Below are 19,704 nucleotides of genomic sequence, written 5' to 3'. Positions count from 1 at the left end.
ACCACATGAGAAGACGGCTGATGAGGAAGAAGAAGAAGAAGAAGATGAGGAGAAGACCCACATGTATTTTGTTTAGCTCCACACCTTGCAGGCAGGGGGCGATGTTTTCTTTCAAACAGCACCCTTGTGCAAACACAGTTGATCGAGAATGAACACGGCACACTGCAGCCGGCCTACAAAACCTCTGTGATTAATGGACACCATTTGAAGGTCTGGATTTAAATTTCAGGAGCAGCAGCGTGTCAACTTCAGCCGACAACTGAAAGACGTCAGGCGATCAGCATTTTCATACAAACAGCTTGTTTCACTGAAGGGATTAATGGTATTTAAATGAGGGGTGGGGGGGGTTTGCTTCCAATTTGTCTCACTTGCTTTCTGCCTGCTTGCCATCCCAGAAGCATTATGCATTATGGGCTCATTAGAGATCCTACTGTGCCAGGTGCAGCCTGCGTTTGAGAGTGGGAGTAAACGGAAGACCCAGAGAGAATCACCACAGAGCACCGCAGCAGGCGAAGAGAGAGACTGCAGCCCATGCATGGAGCTGTTCAGTGCTGACGCCCCTCGGCATGCTGGGAAGGGGGCTGTCCTGGGGAGAAGTAGGTAGTGAGGGCTCACTGAAGCATTCATCCTCTCCCTTGTTAGCCGAAAAACTGTACTCGTTCATTCAGAAAGATGAGAAAAAGATGAAATTTGGCGCGATCAATAGCTCCTGTCTGGAGAAAAAGAGCTTGATAAATGGTCTTTGAGTCTTTGAGTGTCTCGTGTTCTCAAATCTTCCACGTAGCTGCTCCTTTCCATTACTGCCCGTTCAACATTGCCAGCGAGAGAGAACCATATCTTAAAGATACTTTTCCTCCAGGACAAACGTTGTAATTAAGCTCCCAGGGTGGAATTCTCCCACAATGCCTCAGAGAGAGCTGTCAGAGTGTCTGAGTGGTTGAACTCAGGGCAGGGCAGGTCAATGCAGGCGGTCCCTGCCCTGAACCCTGGGGCCCTGTGTGCTCTCCCCTCTGTCGCTGAACAGGAAGCTGACTGGTAGGTCTGATGACCTGCTTTATTTGCAGCATAGACAAACTTCTCTGAGGGATCATTTGGGCTGGGAAGCAGCGGGCGTCTTTTCATTTAAGTTGTTCCTTCCCTTTGAAACAAGCTGTTCCAGCAGTGTGAGTTCGGCAGCGTTTGTAGCGAGGTGATTCTTCTCTAGACTGTCAGTAAGCGTTCATAATGAATTTCGTGTTTGTTGTGTGAATTTTGAAGCCTCACCCCCCCCCCCCCCCCCTCTTTTTTAACGCTACAGCTCTGGAGTCGAGAGCTTGTTATTTATTTAGCAGCCTGGCCTGGGTGTTTATATCACAGCTATCAGAAAGCCCCCTCTGACAGTCTCAAGGCACACAGACAGAATCGGTCAGCTAAAAACGCTCACATTCTGAACACATTCTCTATAAAATATTTACAAACACAGCGCTGTTTCACGCTGCTTGTAGTTCATATGCATTTTCATGCTCTGTGGTAGGTTGTTTAAGGAAATGTACATTCACGACGATCGTTGCTGTTGATTCAATACATGTATACACTCCAGAAATCATTTCAGATTCATCGCCGTTATGGTATTGCTGAGAGGGTGGGAAGTGTGTGTGTGTGTGTCTGTGTGTGTGTGTGTCTGTCTGTCTGTCTGTCTGTGTGTGTGTGTGTGTGTGTGTGTGTGTGTGTGTGTGTGTGTGTGTGTCTGTGTGTCTGTGTGTGTCTGTGTGTCTGTGTGTCTGTGTGTGTCTGTGTGTGTGTGTGTGTGTGTGTGTGTGTGTGTGTGTGTGTGTGTGTGTGCGTGCACTCATGTGTGTGTGTGTGCGTGTGGGTGTGTGTGTGTGTGTGTGTGTGTGTGTATGTATGTGGAGTGGAGGGGTGAGGGCATTGCAGGTCACATATCTTGTATGGAGCCAGGCCTTCATGATGTAATCCTGAAGAGGCCACACCCGTCCTTTGTGAGGTCATTCTGATGTAATGTTCCACTTAACCTCATTTCCTCTCTTCTCTCTGGCAAAGTAGTATATATTTTTAAAAGAGAACAGAGACCAATAATTTCATTTCCTCTACCAACATGCACCTCTCTTCTAATAGATCTGTGTTCATCCTGCATTTCCAGGTGCACATCGAGGGGCAGTTTTGTAATGGCTTATGGTCTCTCTCTCTCTGTCTGCCTTTTTTTTTTTTTCTTTTGCACACACAGAAAGCATACTGTGGCCACTGCAGTGAAAGGATATGGGGTCTCGGAAGGCAGGGCTACAAGTGTATCAACTGCAAGCTGCTTGTCCATAAGCGTTGTCACAAACTCGTTCCCCTGACCTGCCAAAGGCATATGGTGAGTACTCCAGCCAGAAGTCCCCCATGCGGAAGCATCACAGCGCACGGTCACTCACAGCCTCTGTTAATGAAGAGCATGTAGTCTGTGTGCATATCGTAGGAGAATTCCATTAATCAGTCTGTATTGTTAGAATATAAATATATAATAATAAAGGAGAGGCCACACAAACAAAGCACTGAGAGTCACAGTGCAGCTTAAAGGAACAGCATTGTGCTTTAGGAGCTGAGATCATGTATGGCAGCTCATAATAAAAATGAGATGTGACCAAGCTGTGGTTTATCCAGGACCAAGCAATGCCCAAAGCCCTTATGCATGCATATAGTAATGCATAATGAAAATAATTTGCTAACGAGAGGACAGAAAAACCACAAAAACCCTCAAATGTTAGTGAGGGAGAAAAAAGTAGAAAATTTCCCCCTGGTCCTCTAGTAGCAACCAAATAACATTAGGGATAATAAGTCCATTATCTCTTTCGGTGGATAACAGAATTAATCTTAATCACAAAGAGACTGAGTAACAACAGATGCACACAGTTCATATTATTAACTATAAAAATAAATTACGTGGGCAGAGAAAGCCATTTAGACTCTACTTGTGAAAACACATTTGTAAACACGTTGTTTCTGGGGAAAAAAGTTAGGGATGTTAAAACCTGTCCCCTGTGCTCTCACTAGGAAAACATAGTCACATGGGCATCATGCACTGAGATTCAGGTCCGGAGAAAAGATTTGAAAGACGACTTTCCAGCCAGGCATTATTTGCCTCTGTGTTCCCCCTTAGATGACTCAGTGCCTCTGCATCTCGCCTCCTGGCTGCGAAGGCAAACTGATTATTGTTTTTGAGGTTCCACGGGAACTAGCAGGGCTCGGAAATCTGTTCCCCTGTCAAAATTTCATCTGAAATCCATAATCCGAGAGTGAAAAACCTGGGTGGGGATTGTGTGCTCCGGTGCACAGTACCGTCCCCCGCTCCAAACAACAACCCCCCCCCCACCCCCTCCACCCCCCCGCTCTCCTCCTTGCCTGCTACTCACATCTCCCAGAGCCCCTTTACTGGCGAGTTATCATCGCTTGCTGAGCCTCTCAGAAATCCCAGAATGCATTGCAGGCTGAGTGGGACCCACATTATCCTGAGCTGTCTGAGGGTGCTGCTGGAGTGGAGTGCATCTGTGGGCCCAGCTCTCAGCGCACTGTGTAAAATGGTGTGGCTCCAGGCGTAAACATAAAATGTTGTAAGATGATGCATTAGCCTGGCCTGAGATGGCTAAATGAATCAAGCACATGCTGTAAACGTATGCCAGTCAACAAAGAAGTACCTGACCTGGAAATAAAGGAAACGCAACAAAGAGCACTCTAGTTAAGCATTTTACGTGTCATCTGTGAATCTTTTTTTTTCCCAAGTGAAGAAAGCGTTATAAATATAACCTTCAGCTCGGGTACCTGGAAAAATGAACCAGCAGCACTCAGGGAGAATGACAGGCAGTGGCCTCTAGCCAATCAGCACTCATTAAACATGAACGTCTGCCATTATCTTAGTCAAATGAGGCATTCAGTGCCATTCATCTAGTCTTACCGTTCTGCGTTTGCCGAAGGTTGTCATCAGTAGTCAGAGCATCAGCCTCCCTTTGCAGCTGGTTAATTGATCTGAGATGAAGGCACGCCGGCCGGCATCGATTGCTGTAGGACGCAACAGAACGGGGGGGGGGGGGGGGGGGGGAAGCAAACAATCTGAAACAGCCTTTATATGCAGAGCAGCAGACGTGGACGCTGCCTGCAACACGCCCGCCAGAACCGCTTTGGTTTAGCTGCGCAGGGACATTATTGATTGACAGTCAATGGCGGCGGATTAGCCGTCTTTTGAAGGGCCCATCATTCAGCCTGCATTCAATGGCAGCAGGAGCAGGGGGAGCTGGGATTTCTCTGGCTTTTCTTCCCAAAATCTCAGCCTGTGGGGGTTCTGTGAGGATTGACCACTGACGTTTTAACCGAAGTAGCCTGCCTTTTCAAAAATCACGTGGCTTATATACACTGTATATATAGTAGTGTATAGTTTGTGGTTATAGTATAGTTTACTTGGTATATAGTTTGCTGCATTGCTTGGACTGGATTTTTTTATTAGATTTGTCTGTATTTTTTAAACAAAGCTTTACTTCACAAGTTCACAAGCTCTCCCGTAGGTGCTGGAGTGAATTCCTGGAAACTTCCGTGGCATGCGCTAGACGATGCGGTTGCAGCATCACGGCTGTGTTCTATGACCCTAAAGAATCCATGCTCACTTCTTCAGTTTGGCGCATCTGAATGGGAACGGGCTCATTAACATAACCCCTCCCCCGTGCTCTCCTAGGATCCAGTCATGCCATCACAGGAGCCCCCAGTAGATGAAAAAAATGACGAAGTGGACCTCCCACCGGAAGACACGGATGGAAGTAGGTCTCTCTCCTCTGTTGCGCTGAAGGTCGGCGCTGCAGCACGTTGTCACAGTGCTGCCCCTCACCCAGCTGATGGGCTGCGTGCAGCAGTCAGGTGGCAGGGTGACCTAGTTGGGAGAATCTGTGGGGGATGCTGAAGAAGTGTGTACCGCCATCTAGTGGGCTCCAGTTGCATTGCACATTTGTGATGTGATCACTGAGTGGCATTAGCCAGTAGTGCTGAATAAATAATCATTTGTATGATTATCTCATACAGGACTTGAGTATAACTTAAAGAAGTTTGGTAGCCTGCAGGTTTTTTTTTTTTGAAATATATGTTTGACTGTTAGCACATGTTGAAGAATAGGAGCTATGGATTTTCCTGCTGCCATTTGAAAATGTATGCAATCCTCTCTAGGGAGTTCCTGCGAATCCCTGAGCCCGCAGCGTCCTGATCTTGCCTCTTTGTCTCCTTCAGTGCCATTCCTAGCACACAATCGCAAAGTGGACAAACCCGAGGACGATTCAGAGGTGAGTCTGATCAGTGTGCAGTTTTACCTGTTAATGTAGTTAAGCAGCTCCTGTATGGCTTGTAGGCAGAGTGTCCTCCAGAGAGATTCCACTCTCCCTCCCTCTCTCTGTTCTTCTTTTCATTTCACTTCTTTCAAACTAAATTCATACTCACCAAATTTCAGGTAGTTCATATCTTTCTTCATCTGAATATTACAAATTCATACACTGTATGTATAATGTCTTTGCTAGTGAAACAGAACTGAAATGGCAGGGTAATTTCTCAAATGTCATTTCTGTTTTGGAGATTAGGGATTCACTTTCACAACAAACCTAAAAATGGAGCTGGTATTAACAGTGTATGTGATAAAATAGAAAATATAAATGAAAGGTCTATTTTTTTTTTTTGCATTTGGTGCTTCCATTCCAATGCCCTGGGAAGACCTGTCACCCATTTGTAGAGTTTTTTTTCGTGTTTTTCGCTGGAGGTCTTAGTGCCATGCACAGAGCAGTGCTTCTGCCCCATGGCTCTGTGACCACTCTGAACGTGGAACTCCTTCTCCCTGCTTGCTCTCAGGACATCAAGGCGGTGGTGGATGGGATTGACGGGATCAAGATCTCACAGGGGCTGGGCCTGGGGGACTTCGACCTGATCCGGGTCATCGGACGGGGCAGCTACGCCAAGGTGCTGCTGGTGAGGCTGAAGAAGAACGACCAGATCTACGCCATGAAGGTGGTGAAGAAGGAGCTGGTGCACGATGACGAGGTGAGAGGGAGGGGGGGGAGAGAGAGAAAGAGAGAAAGAGAGAGGGAGGGGGGAAAGAGAGAAAGAGAGATGGAGGGGGAGAGAGAGAGAGAGGTAGGGAGGGAGAGAGGGAAAGAGAGGTGGGGAGAGAGAGAGTGAGAGAGGGAGGGGGAAGAGAAAGAGGGGGAGAGAGAGGGAGGGGAAGGGAGAGGGAGAGAGAGGGAGGAGGAAGAAAAAGAGAGGGAGAGAGATAAAGACAGAGGGAGAGAAAGAGAGAGGGAGGGTGGAAAGAGAGAAAGAGAGGGAGGGGGGAAAGAGAGAAAGAGAGATGGAGGGGGAGAGAGAGAGAGAGAGAGGTAGGGAGGGACAGAGGGAGAGAGGTGGGGAGAGAGAGAGTGAGAGAGGGAGGGGAAGGGAGAGGGAGAGGGAAGAAAAAGAGAGGGAGAGAGATAAAGACAGAGGGAGAGAAAGAGAGAGGGAGGGTGGAAAGAGAGAAGAGAGAAAAAGAGGGAGGGAGAGAGCGAAAGAGAGAATAATATTAGACAGATATATATGTCTAGACACCGGAGACATCAGAAGTATTGTAATGTAAACTATAATGCACTCAGTTTAAAAGAAAAGCATTTGTATTCTAAAAAAAATTCTGTTTAAATATTCCATTCGTAAAAATCAGCATTCGGCTTCTGAGAATCATTTGGATCTCATTGACAACATGTAATACAATGTTCATTGAAGTGCAGTGGTTCATAAAAAGTGAAAAAGTCATTTAGAAGACAGTAGTGAATGTTGTGGCTAGCGCTAACTGCTGAAGTACCTAGAATGAGAAATATAGCCTATTGAGGAAAATGTTATGCATTTATAACTAAATGTCTGGATACCATTTGATAAGACAGGGAAAAGAAAGATGCTTTATGTGCAAAATATCATCTTCTTGAGTCTTACATTAGTTGTAAGGCCAAACAAAGAGATATAACTGTGATTACATTACAGCACATCACACCACACATTACACTGTCTTAAGACTGTAAAAGACAAGTTTAACATGAAGCATGAAAGAGAAAGTAAGTGAATGAGAACTGGCAGAGCTTAAGGTGGTGCATTTTAGTGGCGTTTTCACAACATTCATCAAGTAATTAACATCATATCAGTAATATCAGTATTTTATTTAATAAAGGATTTTATACAATTCAGTGTTTTCTAATACTGTATGTTTTGTTATATGAAGTATGTTAGACATAAATGTCCATTTTATGCATTAATTTGCCTGTCTTCTCCCACTTCTGCTTTGGTCAATGATTGTGACTATCTGCCTCATTAACAAGCATATATTAGGAACCTCTGAAAGCAGATTGTAAGTAGCTAAAGTTAAAAGGGGAAAATGTGGCACATACACGTTTGTCACCTCCACATTACTTTTACTTCCACTAGATGGCGCTGTGTAACTAAGGATTGTGCACCAACAACCTGCTACATGAAAGAATCATTCTACTGTCAGCACTGAAAGGCCTGTTTTGGTTCAAGGAAAGACAGAAAGTCATAAATGTACATTCATTCTTTTTGTGTAGATGAAGGATTTCTTCTTTAAATCAGGTAAATAGGTCAAATAAACTCTTAATAACTTTATGATGTTACCAGTGAAAAGAAAACTCTTCTACTGGTGTTAAATGAACTACTAAACTGTTGACTATATCTCTCCCTATGTATTCTTCTGTATGAGCTCTTCAATGTGATATTATTATACTATTTAGAGGTCAATTCAGTCTATGAGCTTCTATCAATACAAAATATCAGATGGAATATATTTGTGTTATTACTTTCAAACTGGTTGAGGAATAACCAAGCATTGGCTGATATTGTGTGCTTTGCTGCACAAAGTACAGAATATGCATTATGAAGTGAACGACAAAAAGTGTCATAGTTCACAATAGCTACAAATCTGAAACTGCTCCCATGTCTGTGTTAACCTTACGCCAATGCAGTTTGACCCTAGCCAGGTAACAGAAAAGGGACAGTTCATAAGTATAGCATCAGTCCAAGTGTACTGTTTCAGAACAGATACAGATAACAGAGTAAGGAGGTGAGGCCTACAGAACTGAACAGAAAGTGGTGAGTGGTGCTGTTGTCATGGGGGAGGGTAGTTCACTCCATTGTTGGGTGGTTAGAGATAAGAATGAATGGACCCTCGCTGCATTGTCAAGGGGACACATATACATATATCTAGGTATTCAGATATGTAGGGTGTTCGGTCCTCCAGCACCTGGCTGTACCTGTAGCCTGGAGAGCAAAGTGCAGAGAGGGGTGCAGATTCAGAAAGACAGTGAGCTCCCGAGAGCTCCTGATTTCTCCCTCTGTCAGCGCTGGGAACATTTCTCTCCAGGAGAGACACAGGTAGTTTCATCCATTGTCATGGCATGTTGTCACACAGCCAGTATTGCTCTGAGAAGAGACACTGTGGACTGTCTTACATGGACACAGTGGTTAACTGGAAGGCTTTTCAGAGCCTTGGACCCGATATTTGCTTTTCCATGCAACTTGCTTGGCCTTTGGCACCTGGCGGTGTTCTGCTCCAAGGACTACGGAGGCCACGGAAGAGTCCGAAATAATAAGGAAAAACAGCCAAGTCGGACAGATGGGTTCCAGGTCTGCTGTTTTGCTGTGTAACGAGGGAGGACAGGGAAGGCGAATGCAGCGAAACCCGGGCACTTTCCTGACACCGGGTGCTGAAGAAGCACAAACATGTCTCCTATTGTTTCAGGCTTTTTTTTCCCGCCCCTTTACCCCTTTTCCCTTTTTATCTGTCATGATGATGAATAGGGTTTACCAGTCTGGTGTGGAGGCTGGGAGGCTGAATTAATTCTGCCTCTGCCTGCATTAAAGCGGCCTGGCTTTGTTGTCGGGGGGGGGGGGGAGCGCCGTGGCCGAGCGCTTCCCCCCTGCACAGGAAGGAGGCTCTTCCGCGGGGGTGACCCGGAGCCGGGCCCCTTTGTGCGGACGGTCCTTCCGTGCCGCCCGGTGCTCTGAGATATGAAATTGAGCCGTCATAAATCTCGCTCGGAGGCAACCTCCGCAGTCCCTCGATTTAGACCGCGGTCGACTGGTGGCGCTTCCGGAGTCACGTGTGCGCCAAGCACGTCCTCCGCCAGTTAGGATGGAGTAACAATACTGCAGGGAATCTGATTCTGCTACTTTCACTACCGCTAAATACAGCAAACGCCTAGCCTTCTGTTAACATACAGTACAATTTTTATGCTTAATTTTTAATATTTTCCATATTTTAGAACAATAGTAAAGACATCACAACTGTGAAATAACACAAATGGAATTATGAAGTGATCTCGTATTTTAGATTCTTCAAAGCATCCAAAAATAACATTTTTTGTAAAGAAAGGTATACATAGGCATGCAATGTCACTATTTAGTTTTGTCTATAAAACACATTTCAAGCATTTAAGCACAAGTTGTTAGATCTAAATGTCTTTGCATGTTTCCCATTGTCTTAATCAGGTGTGTGCAAACCTTTGACTGGTACTGTATGTACATGTGTAGGGTTATTATTCTAAATCAATGCAGAGCTGTGCAGAGCTCACATGTGGACCAGTTTTGTTCATGAAAGGCAAACACTCGTTTATAACTGTCATTTTGTTGATATTTATTGGCTTTGCTGATGCCGTAGCCTTGAAGGGATGGATGAGTTCTCAGCACTGCCACGCTCAGGGATGCAGCTAAGCTGTCTGGAGCAGAGCTTAAACCTGTGACCCACTGGCCCTGGCTGGTCCTGCCGGGTGCTGACCTTTTTTTCGGAAACATTTGTAAGGGTCTCCGCTGTCAGCTTGCAGCATATGTGCTGAAGTGCCACGGTACCATGGTGGGCTTCACACATAAGCATGACACATCGGCCTCTGTTTGGCACGGGCATGCCCTGACACTGCGCTCTCATTGGTTAACCCTGTGGAGGCTGGCAGGGCTGTAGGTGAGGGGGGGCTTGGGTCAGCTCTCTGCTGCTGTCAGTATGACCGGGGACTGGCAGGTGTGGGGCACGGGGGCGGGCAAGGAGTGTGCCCACACGTGCGGGTGCGCAGACACACACACACAAACACGCATACACACACACACACACACATGCGCGCACACACACACACACACACACACACACATACAGACACACACACACACGCACATGCACACACACAGTCGGCTCATCGCACATGCCTCGCTAAACTCCACATGAAAGACTGTGGGCTGAAGGCACACGTGACCAAAGGAGAGAGAGCTGGGATGAGACGCAACCCCCTCCCGCCCACATACGAACCCCCACCCTCAGGGCCTGGTGTGGCGGTTCTTATGTGGGCGGGAGGACAAGAGCTGCTGCTGCATTAAAGAAGAGACCGATCCAAGAATTTCCCCCATATTTAATAGAATGCGCTGTATTTTACTGACAGCCGTTTCCTCCTGCACGCCGGCTCTTCTGTGTGCGGCTGATGGTTAGAAATGTTTTTTTTCCCCTCAGACCTCACTTTTGTTGTGTCTAGAATCAAATGGCCTTTAAACCAAAAAAAAAATAGTAATCAGTGGAGAGTTAATTAAAGGCAAGGCTGTTTTAAACCCATTATATTAATGGAAACCTTGATAAGAGGTGCCAACAGTGATCAATTGCTTTACCAGGCAAGGGAACAAGGTCAGGTCAGCGTTAAAAAAAAAAAAAAAAAAAAATCCAACAGCTGCCTTCCTCCGTGATTCCGAGCGCAACCGTTCATTTTGGTAATCTGCTTTCCGTTGGCTCTTGGGCAGGAAATTAAATTGTGCTGATTTATAAAGCTGGTCAATGTGTCCTGCTGTGTCTGGGTCCCGTTAGGACAATGTAAAGAAATGTATCAAGAGATATGCAAGTGTGTGTGTGTGTGTGTGTGGGGTGGGGGCGGAGGCGCTGATGGGGACGATATCCTTACTGCATGTCACATCTGGCAAAACATGTCAAACCATAAACGAGCAAAACAAATAATTATATTCACATTGAAAACAGCAAAAAAAAAAAAAAAAAATCTGTCAGCAGTTTTTTTTCTGTCTCGGATGTTAGGCCTGACTGTTTGTTCATCATGTATTTTTTTGTGTGTGTCTCTCTTCTTCCTCCACAAATCTGTTCTCAGAAGAGTAAAGCAAAGGTGCCTGTTCTTAAGTAGAGCTCTCTTAGTCTAATGTGTGTGTGGTGCTGCTCATCGGTAGGCGCTGATGTTCAGGCATCTTTCCCTCCCAAATCTCCGAACCGTAGGTGCGAGCGTGCGGGGGAGTTCTGTCTGAATGCCGTAGCTTGTGGCTTATGTGTTTCTTTGTGGCGTGCCATCAGAAGAGGAGCTTAGTGTTTTGTTGTTCTTCCCCCCCCTCCTGTCCCTTCTGTGTAAATGAAGGCAGACTGCCGCAGCTAAATGGGCCAACGGGATGTTGACACGAAAGTGGGAGATGAGATGCGGATTTGGGCGTTATGGCGAGAGAAAAAAAGAAAAAAAAAAAAAAAACGTGGGGCCCGACCTGCTGTTTAAGAGCAGACCGCGGCCACTCTGCATTGCAGAATTACATTATTCATTTGCCCCGCAGATGCCCTTATCCGGGGCGACTGTGCGCGCATGCATTCATATCTTATGCATTCTGTAACCCATTTCTACAGATGGGTTTTAACCTGGAGCAACCGAGGTAAAACAACCTGCTCCAGGGTTCACCGCTCGCTTAAGGGTACAACAGCGGTGCCCCAGTGATATTCAGCCCCCTCTCATTTTGAGTCTGTTTTTTACTATGAAATCCACCTTACTTCCCCATGTCTGTCTTTTTCCTTCTCCCCAATTCTCGTCTTCAGCATTCATGTCACCCATTTTCCCATAAGGCAAAATCGTTGCATTTTCTGTGATTCCTGTCATTATGATTCTGGTGTTTGTACAGATTGGTAGGTCTAGGCGGAATCTTGTACCAAAGAGCCTAACAGCTCTGGTCGAGATGACAACATCCATTGCTGTTTTTTTTCTTTTTGTCAAGTTCTCTTTCTCTTTCTCTCTCTCTCAAGGATATCGACTGGGTCCAGACGGAAAAGCACGTGTTTGAACAAGCATCGAACAACCCCTTCTTGGTTGGCCTTCACTCTTGTTTCCAAACCGAGAGTCGGTAAGACGATCCGCTGTTGCTCAAATTTGGACTTAGGCATTTTAAAAGGTAGCTTGCATTCTTTTGTTACCTCAGAGAATGGACTCCTCACCATTGAATTTGAGTTATTGACATGCTTTAAAACTTTTCTCAAAAAATATGATGAAATATTAATATTAATCTCTTTATTTTGGGGTGCACAGAGGTTGTCAAAATTCAGCCTTACATTCAACTCAATAGCGGGTGTGTACGTTGATGCGTAAGACGGGTTTCTAAGGGAATCGTATACACAGAGAAACAATACGGCATTAAACATAAGCATAGTGCTCTCTCCACCTCTTCAGGACTGGCACACTTTTGAATGAAAGTCTCTGTAAAGCTGCACCAAAAAAAAAACAATCATGAAGTCGAATCAGAAGTCCTTCCAGACATTTCCAACACCTCCCCTCTCTACAGTGCGCTGCCTAAACCTCACCACCTCTGCTAGGTGTGATGAGACAGCAGGAGTAATCAGACAGGTCCCCTGTCAGAGGGCTGATTTCCCCGCAAAGCTGGCCCACGGAGATCAGTTAGAGGGCAGGAACGGCATGAAACTCCGTAATTCGTTTGGGCCGCAAGCCACCACATGTCTCTACCTGACCTGATCACCTGTGGAGAGACGGGCCTCGGGGGTGGGGGGTGGGGCGGGGGTGTGGGGTGTGTGTGTGTGTGTGTGTGGGGGGGGGGGTGTTGCGGTGGGGGATTAGATTACCGTGTGAGAGCGGTGAGAGCAGGTTCCAGCTCGCTCCTGTCGAGGGGGCTGATCCGACCATTAATGAAAAATGTACTGTTTATCGTTGGGAATTAGAGAGTCCCATCAGAGCCCTGAGAGAGCGGCAGGAACCTGAGCCCCTGGTGCTGCTGCTGCCTGTCAGTGCTTGTGGCAGAAGCGCCTCTCTCCCAGCACCAGGCCTCTCAGCCACCTTGTTTGTGATCCTCCTTAAATGAAACCAACCTTTGTTCTGTTTAGATCTTTTCATTATTTCAGCTATAAAATCTGTTGTGAGGATTACACACTGAAAATTATGCTTGCATATCTTTTTCAAGTGTTTTCTCTGTGCTGTTGTTATACTTACTATCAAGGTCTTTGTCTTAGCTGTATATATGCAATGTATGATTATTAGTTTATATCAGTTTGATATATTTGTGTATGGAGTTTGGGTGCAAAAATCCTGTTTCTCTGGAAGAACTCCAGACTAACACCAGCCCCAAATCATTTATTTGCCCACAACTCCCAAGCTAAGTGAAAGGAAAATATATGACTGCGATTAGGAATTGATTTTTGAGTTAAATTCTCTCTTCTTACAGCTACACCCTTCTCTGTTAAAGCTAATTGTGCCTTTTTTTTTTTTTTACGAAAGAACTTGGCGGTTTAATTAATTGTGTTGCCTGAAGAAAGAGAATCTATTTCAATTTGAGCATGTTGGTGACAGTGATGCTGATGGTACTGTGGGAAACCTTGTAGGATTGTTTGGGCGCATGGAAGAGCGGTGTCACAAGGGGGTAGTCATGAACCTCTTGCAGCACTGCCGTTTCGGCGCCGGCCTCTGTCCCTCATTGCTGTTTGCTTCCCGCCCTGTTTCAGATTGTTCTTGGTGATTGAGTACGTGAATGGCGGTGACTTGATGTTCCACATGCAGCGACAACGGAAGCTTCCGGAGGAACACGCACGGTAAACGGCCTTTAATTCCGAGCTGGATGCGGGGGAGCCATAGATCAGACGCAGAGCGAAAAAAGGATCCAGCCGACTGGGGGCTTCCATCAGGAAACGCTCTTGTTAACTGGAAGGAGACTGATTTTTTTTTTTATTTTGGGGAAGGAAACTATTAGTGAGTGCAGGGCTCGCTGCGTGAATGTCTGATATTCCCTGTGTTCAGAGTAAAAGACAACCCCGCTGGTGGCACGCTGACTAGCGCTATGTTTGAGATTAAGTATAACTAGGGTGACCATACGTCCTCTTTTTCCCGGACATGTCCTCTTTTTGGGACGCATTTTTTAGGTCCCAAAAAGAGGACATGTCCGGGAAAAAGAGGACGTATGGTCACCCCAGTATAACATCGCATGCAGTTAGCATCTGACTTGCGCTCGCAGATCGGGAAGGTGTATCACAGCGCAGGCAAAGACGCTGGTAAAACCCAGGAGGGTAAACGTTAAACTCTCAGCTTCAGAGCAGTCGCACACTGTCATGCAGAGAGCGTAATGTCCCCCACACCATGTGATGTCCTGCTATTTGCCGTTTCAATCACGGTGTAATAAACAAGGACTAAGCCCAGGGTGGCGGGCAGAGCTGGGAGTTGGGTGATCTGTATTCCAGTGGTGATGTGAGTGTATGTAAAGCAGCATGTTAATCACAGATAATGATCTCACATATTCATGAACCGCTCACAAAGGTCCCACAAGCACTTTCTGCTGTGTAGCAATCGCACTGACAGAGAGCAGGTGCTGCCAGGCCAGAGACGGCATTCCAAGCAGAAAATGTTAATATCTCTTTTTTATATATATATTTTTTTTAAAAAGATTTATTTAGTTACTTTACTTTTGCTTGCAATCAGATGATCTCAATAGTTCATTCATGAACACTAAAGACAGTGATTAAGTTATATTTGAGTTATAAAAGTTCTAACCCAGAGCTGAAAAGTAGCATGCCAAAACCAGTCACATTTCTGTAATTATTGCATATAAAACTGTCTCTCTTGTACTGGGGCTCTTACAAAAAAAACCGAGGGACATTTAGCAACATTTGGTAAGGATTTCAGTGACAGCATAAGGCAACACAGTGCAAAGTTATCTCCATCCACAAGGTGGTGTCATTAGGGCTGAACCAGAATGTTCTCTGTTCCTGAAGGAAGTCTAGGATATGACCTCATGCTTTGTTTTGATTTTTGACTTTCAGATTTTATGCTGCCGAAATTTGTATCGCGCTGAACTTTCTCCATGAGAAGGGCATCATCTACAGAGATCTAAAACTGGACAACGTTCTCCTGGACCACGAGGGACACATCAAACTGACTGATTATGGGATGTGCAAGGTGAAATGCTCTCTCTGTTGAGTGCTGTTTTTTAATGTACATATATGTATAGTGTATAAGATGGTGCTGTCCTACATGTATGAACATGCCACCTGTATGTCCATACGAGTCAGCAGACCATGTAAGTCACCAGTCAGCAGACGGTCATTGAAAGTGAATGGAAATGCATTGGTGTCTGTGTCGCAGGAGGGGATCAGACCTGGAGACACCACCAGCACTTTCTGTGGGACTCCGAACTACATCGCCCCCGAGATCCTGCGTGGCGAAGACTATGGTGCGTGTGCGCAGGAACCGGGAAGCGTGCGGAGGGGGCGGGTGGGGGGTCGCGCTCGGGGTGACTGACCTGCCATTCGTCTCCCTCGCTCTCCTGTCTCCCAGGGTTCAGTGTGGACTGGTGGGCCCTGGGGGTGCTAATGTTTGAGATGATGGCTGGGAGGTCCCCCTTCGACATCATCACCGACAATCCCGACATGAACACAGAGGAGTATCTTTTCCAAGGTGAGCCTCCTTTCAGGGGAAACTGAGGGCAGGAATGCAGTATGCACAATGTTGTAGGTTTGAGGCCCAGACAGACTGCACTGTTGTGCCCTTGGGCCCTAATCCGATTTTTCCTCATTTAGCACTCGGCTGTATAAATGGACAGTATTCAAAATGTAAGCGATAGTAGTCACACTCGACAGGGAACGCCCGTCTCGGCTAATAAGTGGCGTAAGAATTGACGTCATCGGCGTGGATTGCAGCGTCCCGGCTTTGATCTGCTTGTGTAAACCCTCAGTAAGAGAATGTCCCTGCGTGTGTGACAGCCTGCCAGGTTGCCCTGACATTCCTCCACGCTCCCCCCATGTCCATCTGGACAGGCCGTGTCTGACGTTCATCGTGTCCAACACGGGACATGCAAGTGTCAGCTGCGGCTCTGGCCGCTTTCTCACACACACACACACACACACACACACACACACACACCACCGGCCGCGAGCAGCATGCTCCTGGATCCCACCCCAAAACGCAGAACAAACCCTCTCTGCGGGAGCTGCCCGGCCATATGCTGCAGTGCCGTCCCGGGCCATCACCACCCCCCACCCCCTCCCCATATCCACGCCCCCCTCCCCCAATGAGCCCGGGCCCCCAGGCAGATGCTGCCGCAGTCACCAGCGCCGGCTTGGGTCGTGTCCAGGTTCCGAGGGCCAGAATCAAAGAGCCGGCAGACCGCGCTTGATAAGCAAGAGAGACAAATCCATTTAAGATTTCATCGGGAAAAAAAGCAAGGGCATTTAGGAATGAGCAGCTCCAAAACACGCCGTTAAGTGGCTGTCCAGAAGGGACGAAACATAACGGGCTTTTAATCTGGACCACATCCTCAAATCACGCAAACATTTCTTTTGTCCGTCTCTCTGTTTAAAATAACAAAAAAAGGTGGAAATTAAAAAGTTGTGCAGGTCTGTTCTGTGTTCTGTGACTTTGCTAGGCATGATTGTGAAAGGATTGTGTGCATTCCCCGCGATTGTGTGCTCGTGCCGGTTCTGTATGAGAGAAAAGAAGGAGGTCAGGATGAGATGCATTGTTTTGATTATGGCACACTCGCGCACTTTGTTTGCGGGGAGGTTTCAAGGCTGCGCGCACAGACTCTTGCAATTACACGCAGAGAAATGAAGCCTTTCTCTCTCTGCCCCCCACGCGCGGCCTACGATGGGCCTGCCGGGCCCGGATGTTGAATCACGCTTTGTTTGCCTCCCCATAATTGTTATCCTGTCTTCTTTTTTCTTCTCTCCTTATTCCACCCAGTTATTCTAGAAAAGCCCATTCGCATTCCAAGGTCTCTGTCCGTGAAGGCCGCCAGCGTTCTGAAGGGCTTTTTAAACAAGGTGGGTGAGCCTGCACCGCAGCTAGCGCTACTGACAAACGGCGCAGGGAATTATGGGAAACCGAAAAGCCCTTTGCGACTGAGCCGCACTGCTGAGAGACAGCGTGGCGTGGCGATCAGATAAAGCGGGGGGGAAATTCCAAACCTGCATAGTTATCTGTGGGCATATCTGAACAACAGCCTGATGAATCAGTTGAGCGAGCAAACGCCGGAGTGGCGTTAATTGGATAAACTTGCAAATAAAACGAAACGGAAGTCGTAGCTCTCGCTGGCTCTGGTCTGAAATTACTGTACAGCAATGAAAACATATCTCGCCAGACGATGATGTGTGAAAATTATTATTGCTGCAGCTGCATATGTGCTGTGAATGATATTCATTTTTTATGATACTGCTTTAATGAATGAATGCAGTGTTAAATTGATGTTTTAATGCAAACGTCACCGTTATAATTGCACTTGAGGAGAGGCAAATCAGGTGAAATCAGGTTAGCTGAGGATTTCTATCTGCGGATTTCCTTTTCATTTTCTGAGGCTTGTCCCATCCGCTGTCTCAGTCACCGCTTCTCTTGACAGGACCCGAAAGAGAGGCTGGGTTGCCAGGTGCAGACGGGGTTCACAGACATCAAGTCTCACACGTTTTTCCGCAGCATAGACTGGGACCAGGTAAGGCACTGATCCGTGAGCGGATCTGATGAATAATACACAGGCCCACAGAGTCACACCGGAGGATGCTGTCATCTTTTCTCATGGTCCTCCAAGCGAGGAGTCAGAAGGCTTTGATTCCCGGTAAGCTTGGAGCCGTTCTCCTGGTGCATGTTGGGAGTATTGTGGAATGACATCAATGGCTTTCGGATCTTTTATGTGGGGATGCATGGCCAGCCACCCTTCCCTACTCGCCAGAGGTGTGCTGGATTGACGTCTAATTTGTGTTTTCTTTGGGCCGACCAATGGAATATGTTTTCCTATTTGTTGGCGGACTGATTAATAGTAACTTGTGTTTAATGGTGCCCTTTTGGTAAGTGTGACACTGCCACTGCTGTGGTACATATTATTCTCTTTGTGAGGTAAAACTCTCTAAAATGGGCACTGTACCCACCTGCGTCAAATATGATTTATGCATTCAAAAAAATCCTTTACTGTATTCCATGTGCTGGATCCCTTTTATTCAATTATATTCTGATATTATGTACATCAGTCAACGCGCTCAAGTACTGCAGGCGTCTTTACCTGTTCCAAGTTCTTATGTAGTTGGTAAGAAAGAGAGTCCAACTAGTTCATCCAGTTGATCCGGCTCCTGCTGGCCATGTGTAACTCGGGCAGGAGTGTGGGGGAGCATTCAATCTAGCTTATGTGGTGCTTTGTACTTATATAATCATCAAAGCTTTATTAAGGACACATATACGGTCCATAGCACAGAAAACAACAATAAAACAAACAAAAAACAAACAAATACAAAGAGGAAAAAAAAACAGACAAAATATCATATATTTGCACGTAGACTAAAACTCCAATGATTCCACATACTAGAGAAGAACCTGACAGAACTTAGTGCAGGGTTCGTCAGTGTTGAGATTGTGCTGTTTACAGAGTCTGATAACCTACACATACATCTGTACATGCACAGCAGAGCAGGTAAGCACAAAAAAAGAATGGATTTTTTAAAGTCACAGGTTTTTTTGTAAATGTAACTGCCTCTCAAAGTAGTCGGAGTACTGTAATTTTTGTAAAGGTTAGGTCCCCAAACCCTCTAGATCTATCTGTCTAACTATTTATCTATCTATCTACTTGTCTGTCTGTCTATCTATGGATAGATGGATAGATACATACAGACAACTAACAATCTTAGAATAAGAGACATTATATCAGTCAGAAAGTTGAATAATATTCTGTGGAAATTATGGACAGACCTGCATCTGATCAAAGACGGAAACTGAAGCATTATTTCAGTCATGACGTGTTTTGGTTGGGACGCTCCTGGTAACTGTAATCGAGAATTATTGTTTGTGTTTTTCCACAGTGCATAAATCACACAGAGAAAAAAAAAAACAAAAGGCAGTATAACCAAAGTTTTAAAAGCAGAGAGCAGGAAACCTGCAACAGTGAAATGAACAAGGTGTAGGATTAAAGCTAGACTTGACTTTGAAATCGACTGTGTAGAAAAATGAAGACTTGTCAAGGACGTGAAGATCGGAGGGCAGAAATAACAGGCATCAGGATTTAATGGAATGCCGTTATATTTTAGAGAGCTTAGGATGCTTAACTGATGCAAGCGCGCAGCAGACCGCTAGCTCTGGGATGTTGTTGTTGAGATACCCAGTTTATTGTTTTCATATATGTCACATGTTCAGAAAATGAAATATGGTATTGTTGATGTTCACAATGTCAAATATTTACGACCTGCCAGTCAGGCTTATCTGTGTTGACTGGCAAACCGAGGCAGTGGGAGTCTAGCTCTCTCTCTGACAGCAGGAGGGTGGAGAATGACTCACCAGCATCTAAATGTAACGTGGTGTTAGGGAAGAGATAGCATTTAATAATTCAGAACGATGTGTTTTTTTTTTTTTTTTCCTGAACGCACCATCTTTGTGCAGATCAACGAGTATGAAACATTCTGAACAACCAAGGTAC

At 45.9% G+C, this 19,704-nt stretch overlaps 1 protein-coding gene across 5 annotated transcripts in view; it reads left to right on the top strand.

Annotated features, from left to right (window-relative positions):
• Positions 1–19,704, top strand: part of prkcz (protein kinase C, zeta) — a 133,518-nt gene that overhangs the window by 95,282 nt on the left and 18,532 nt on the right. For 4 of the 5 annotated variants that reach the window (XM_036534010.1, XM_036534014.1, XM_036534013.1 and 1 more), the window contains 11 exons: positions 2,225–2,356; positions 4,703–4,784; positions 5,185–5,297; positions 5,854–6,042; positions 12,071–12,168; positions 13,772–13,858; positions 15,080–15,215; positions 15,402–15,489; positions 15,594–15,713; positions 16,998–17,077; positions 17,650–17,739. In XM_036534010.1, coding sequence (XP_036389903.1) covers positions 2,225–2,356; positions 4,703–4,784; positions 5,185–5,297; positions 5,854–6,042; positions 12,071–12,168; positions 13,772–13,858; positions 15,080–15,215; positions 15,402–15,489; positions 15,594–15,713; positions 16,998–17,077; positions 17,650–17,739 — 1,215 coding nt within the window. The remainder of the gene's footprint in view (positions 1–2,224; positions 2,357–4,702; positions 4,785–5,184; positions 5,298–5,853; positions 6,043–12,070; positions 12,169–13,771; positions 13,859–15,079; positions 15,216–15,401; positions 15,490–15,593; positions 15,714–16,997; positions 17,078–17,649; positions 17,740–19,704) is intronic. The other variant, XM_036534011.1, reaches the window with a different exon arrangement.

Source organism: Megalops cyprinoides, chromosome 7 (genome assembly GCF_013368585.1).
Source record: "Megalops cyprinoides isolate fMegCyp1 chromosome 7, fMegCyp1.pri, whole genome shotgun sequence".
NCBI classification, from domain to species: domain Eukaryota; kingdom Metazoa; phylum Chordata; class Actinopteri; order Elopiformes; family Megalopidae; genus Megalops; species Megalops cyprinoides.
This window is presented reverse-complemented; position numbering and strand designations above follow the sequence as displayed.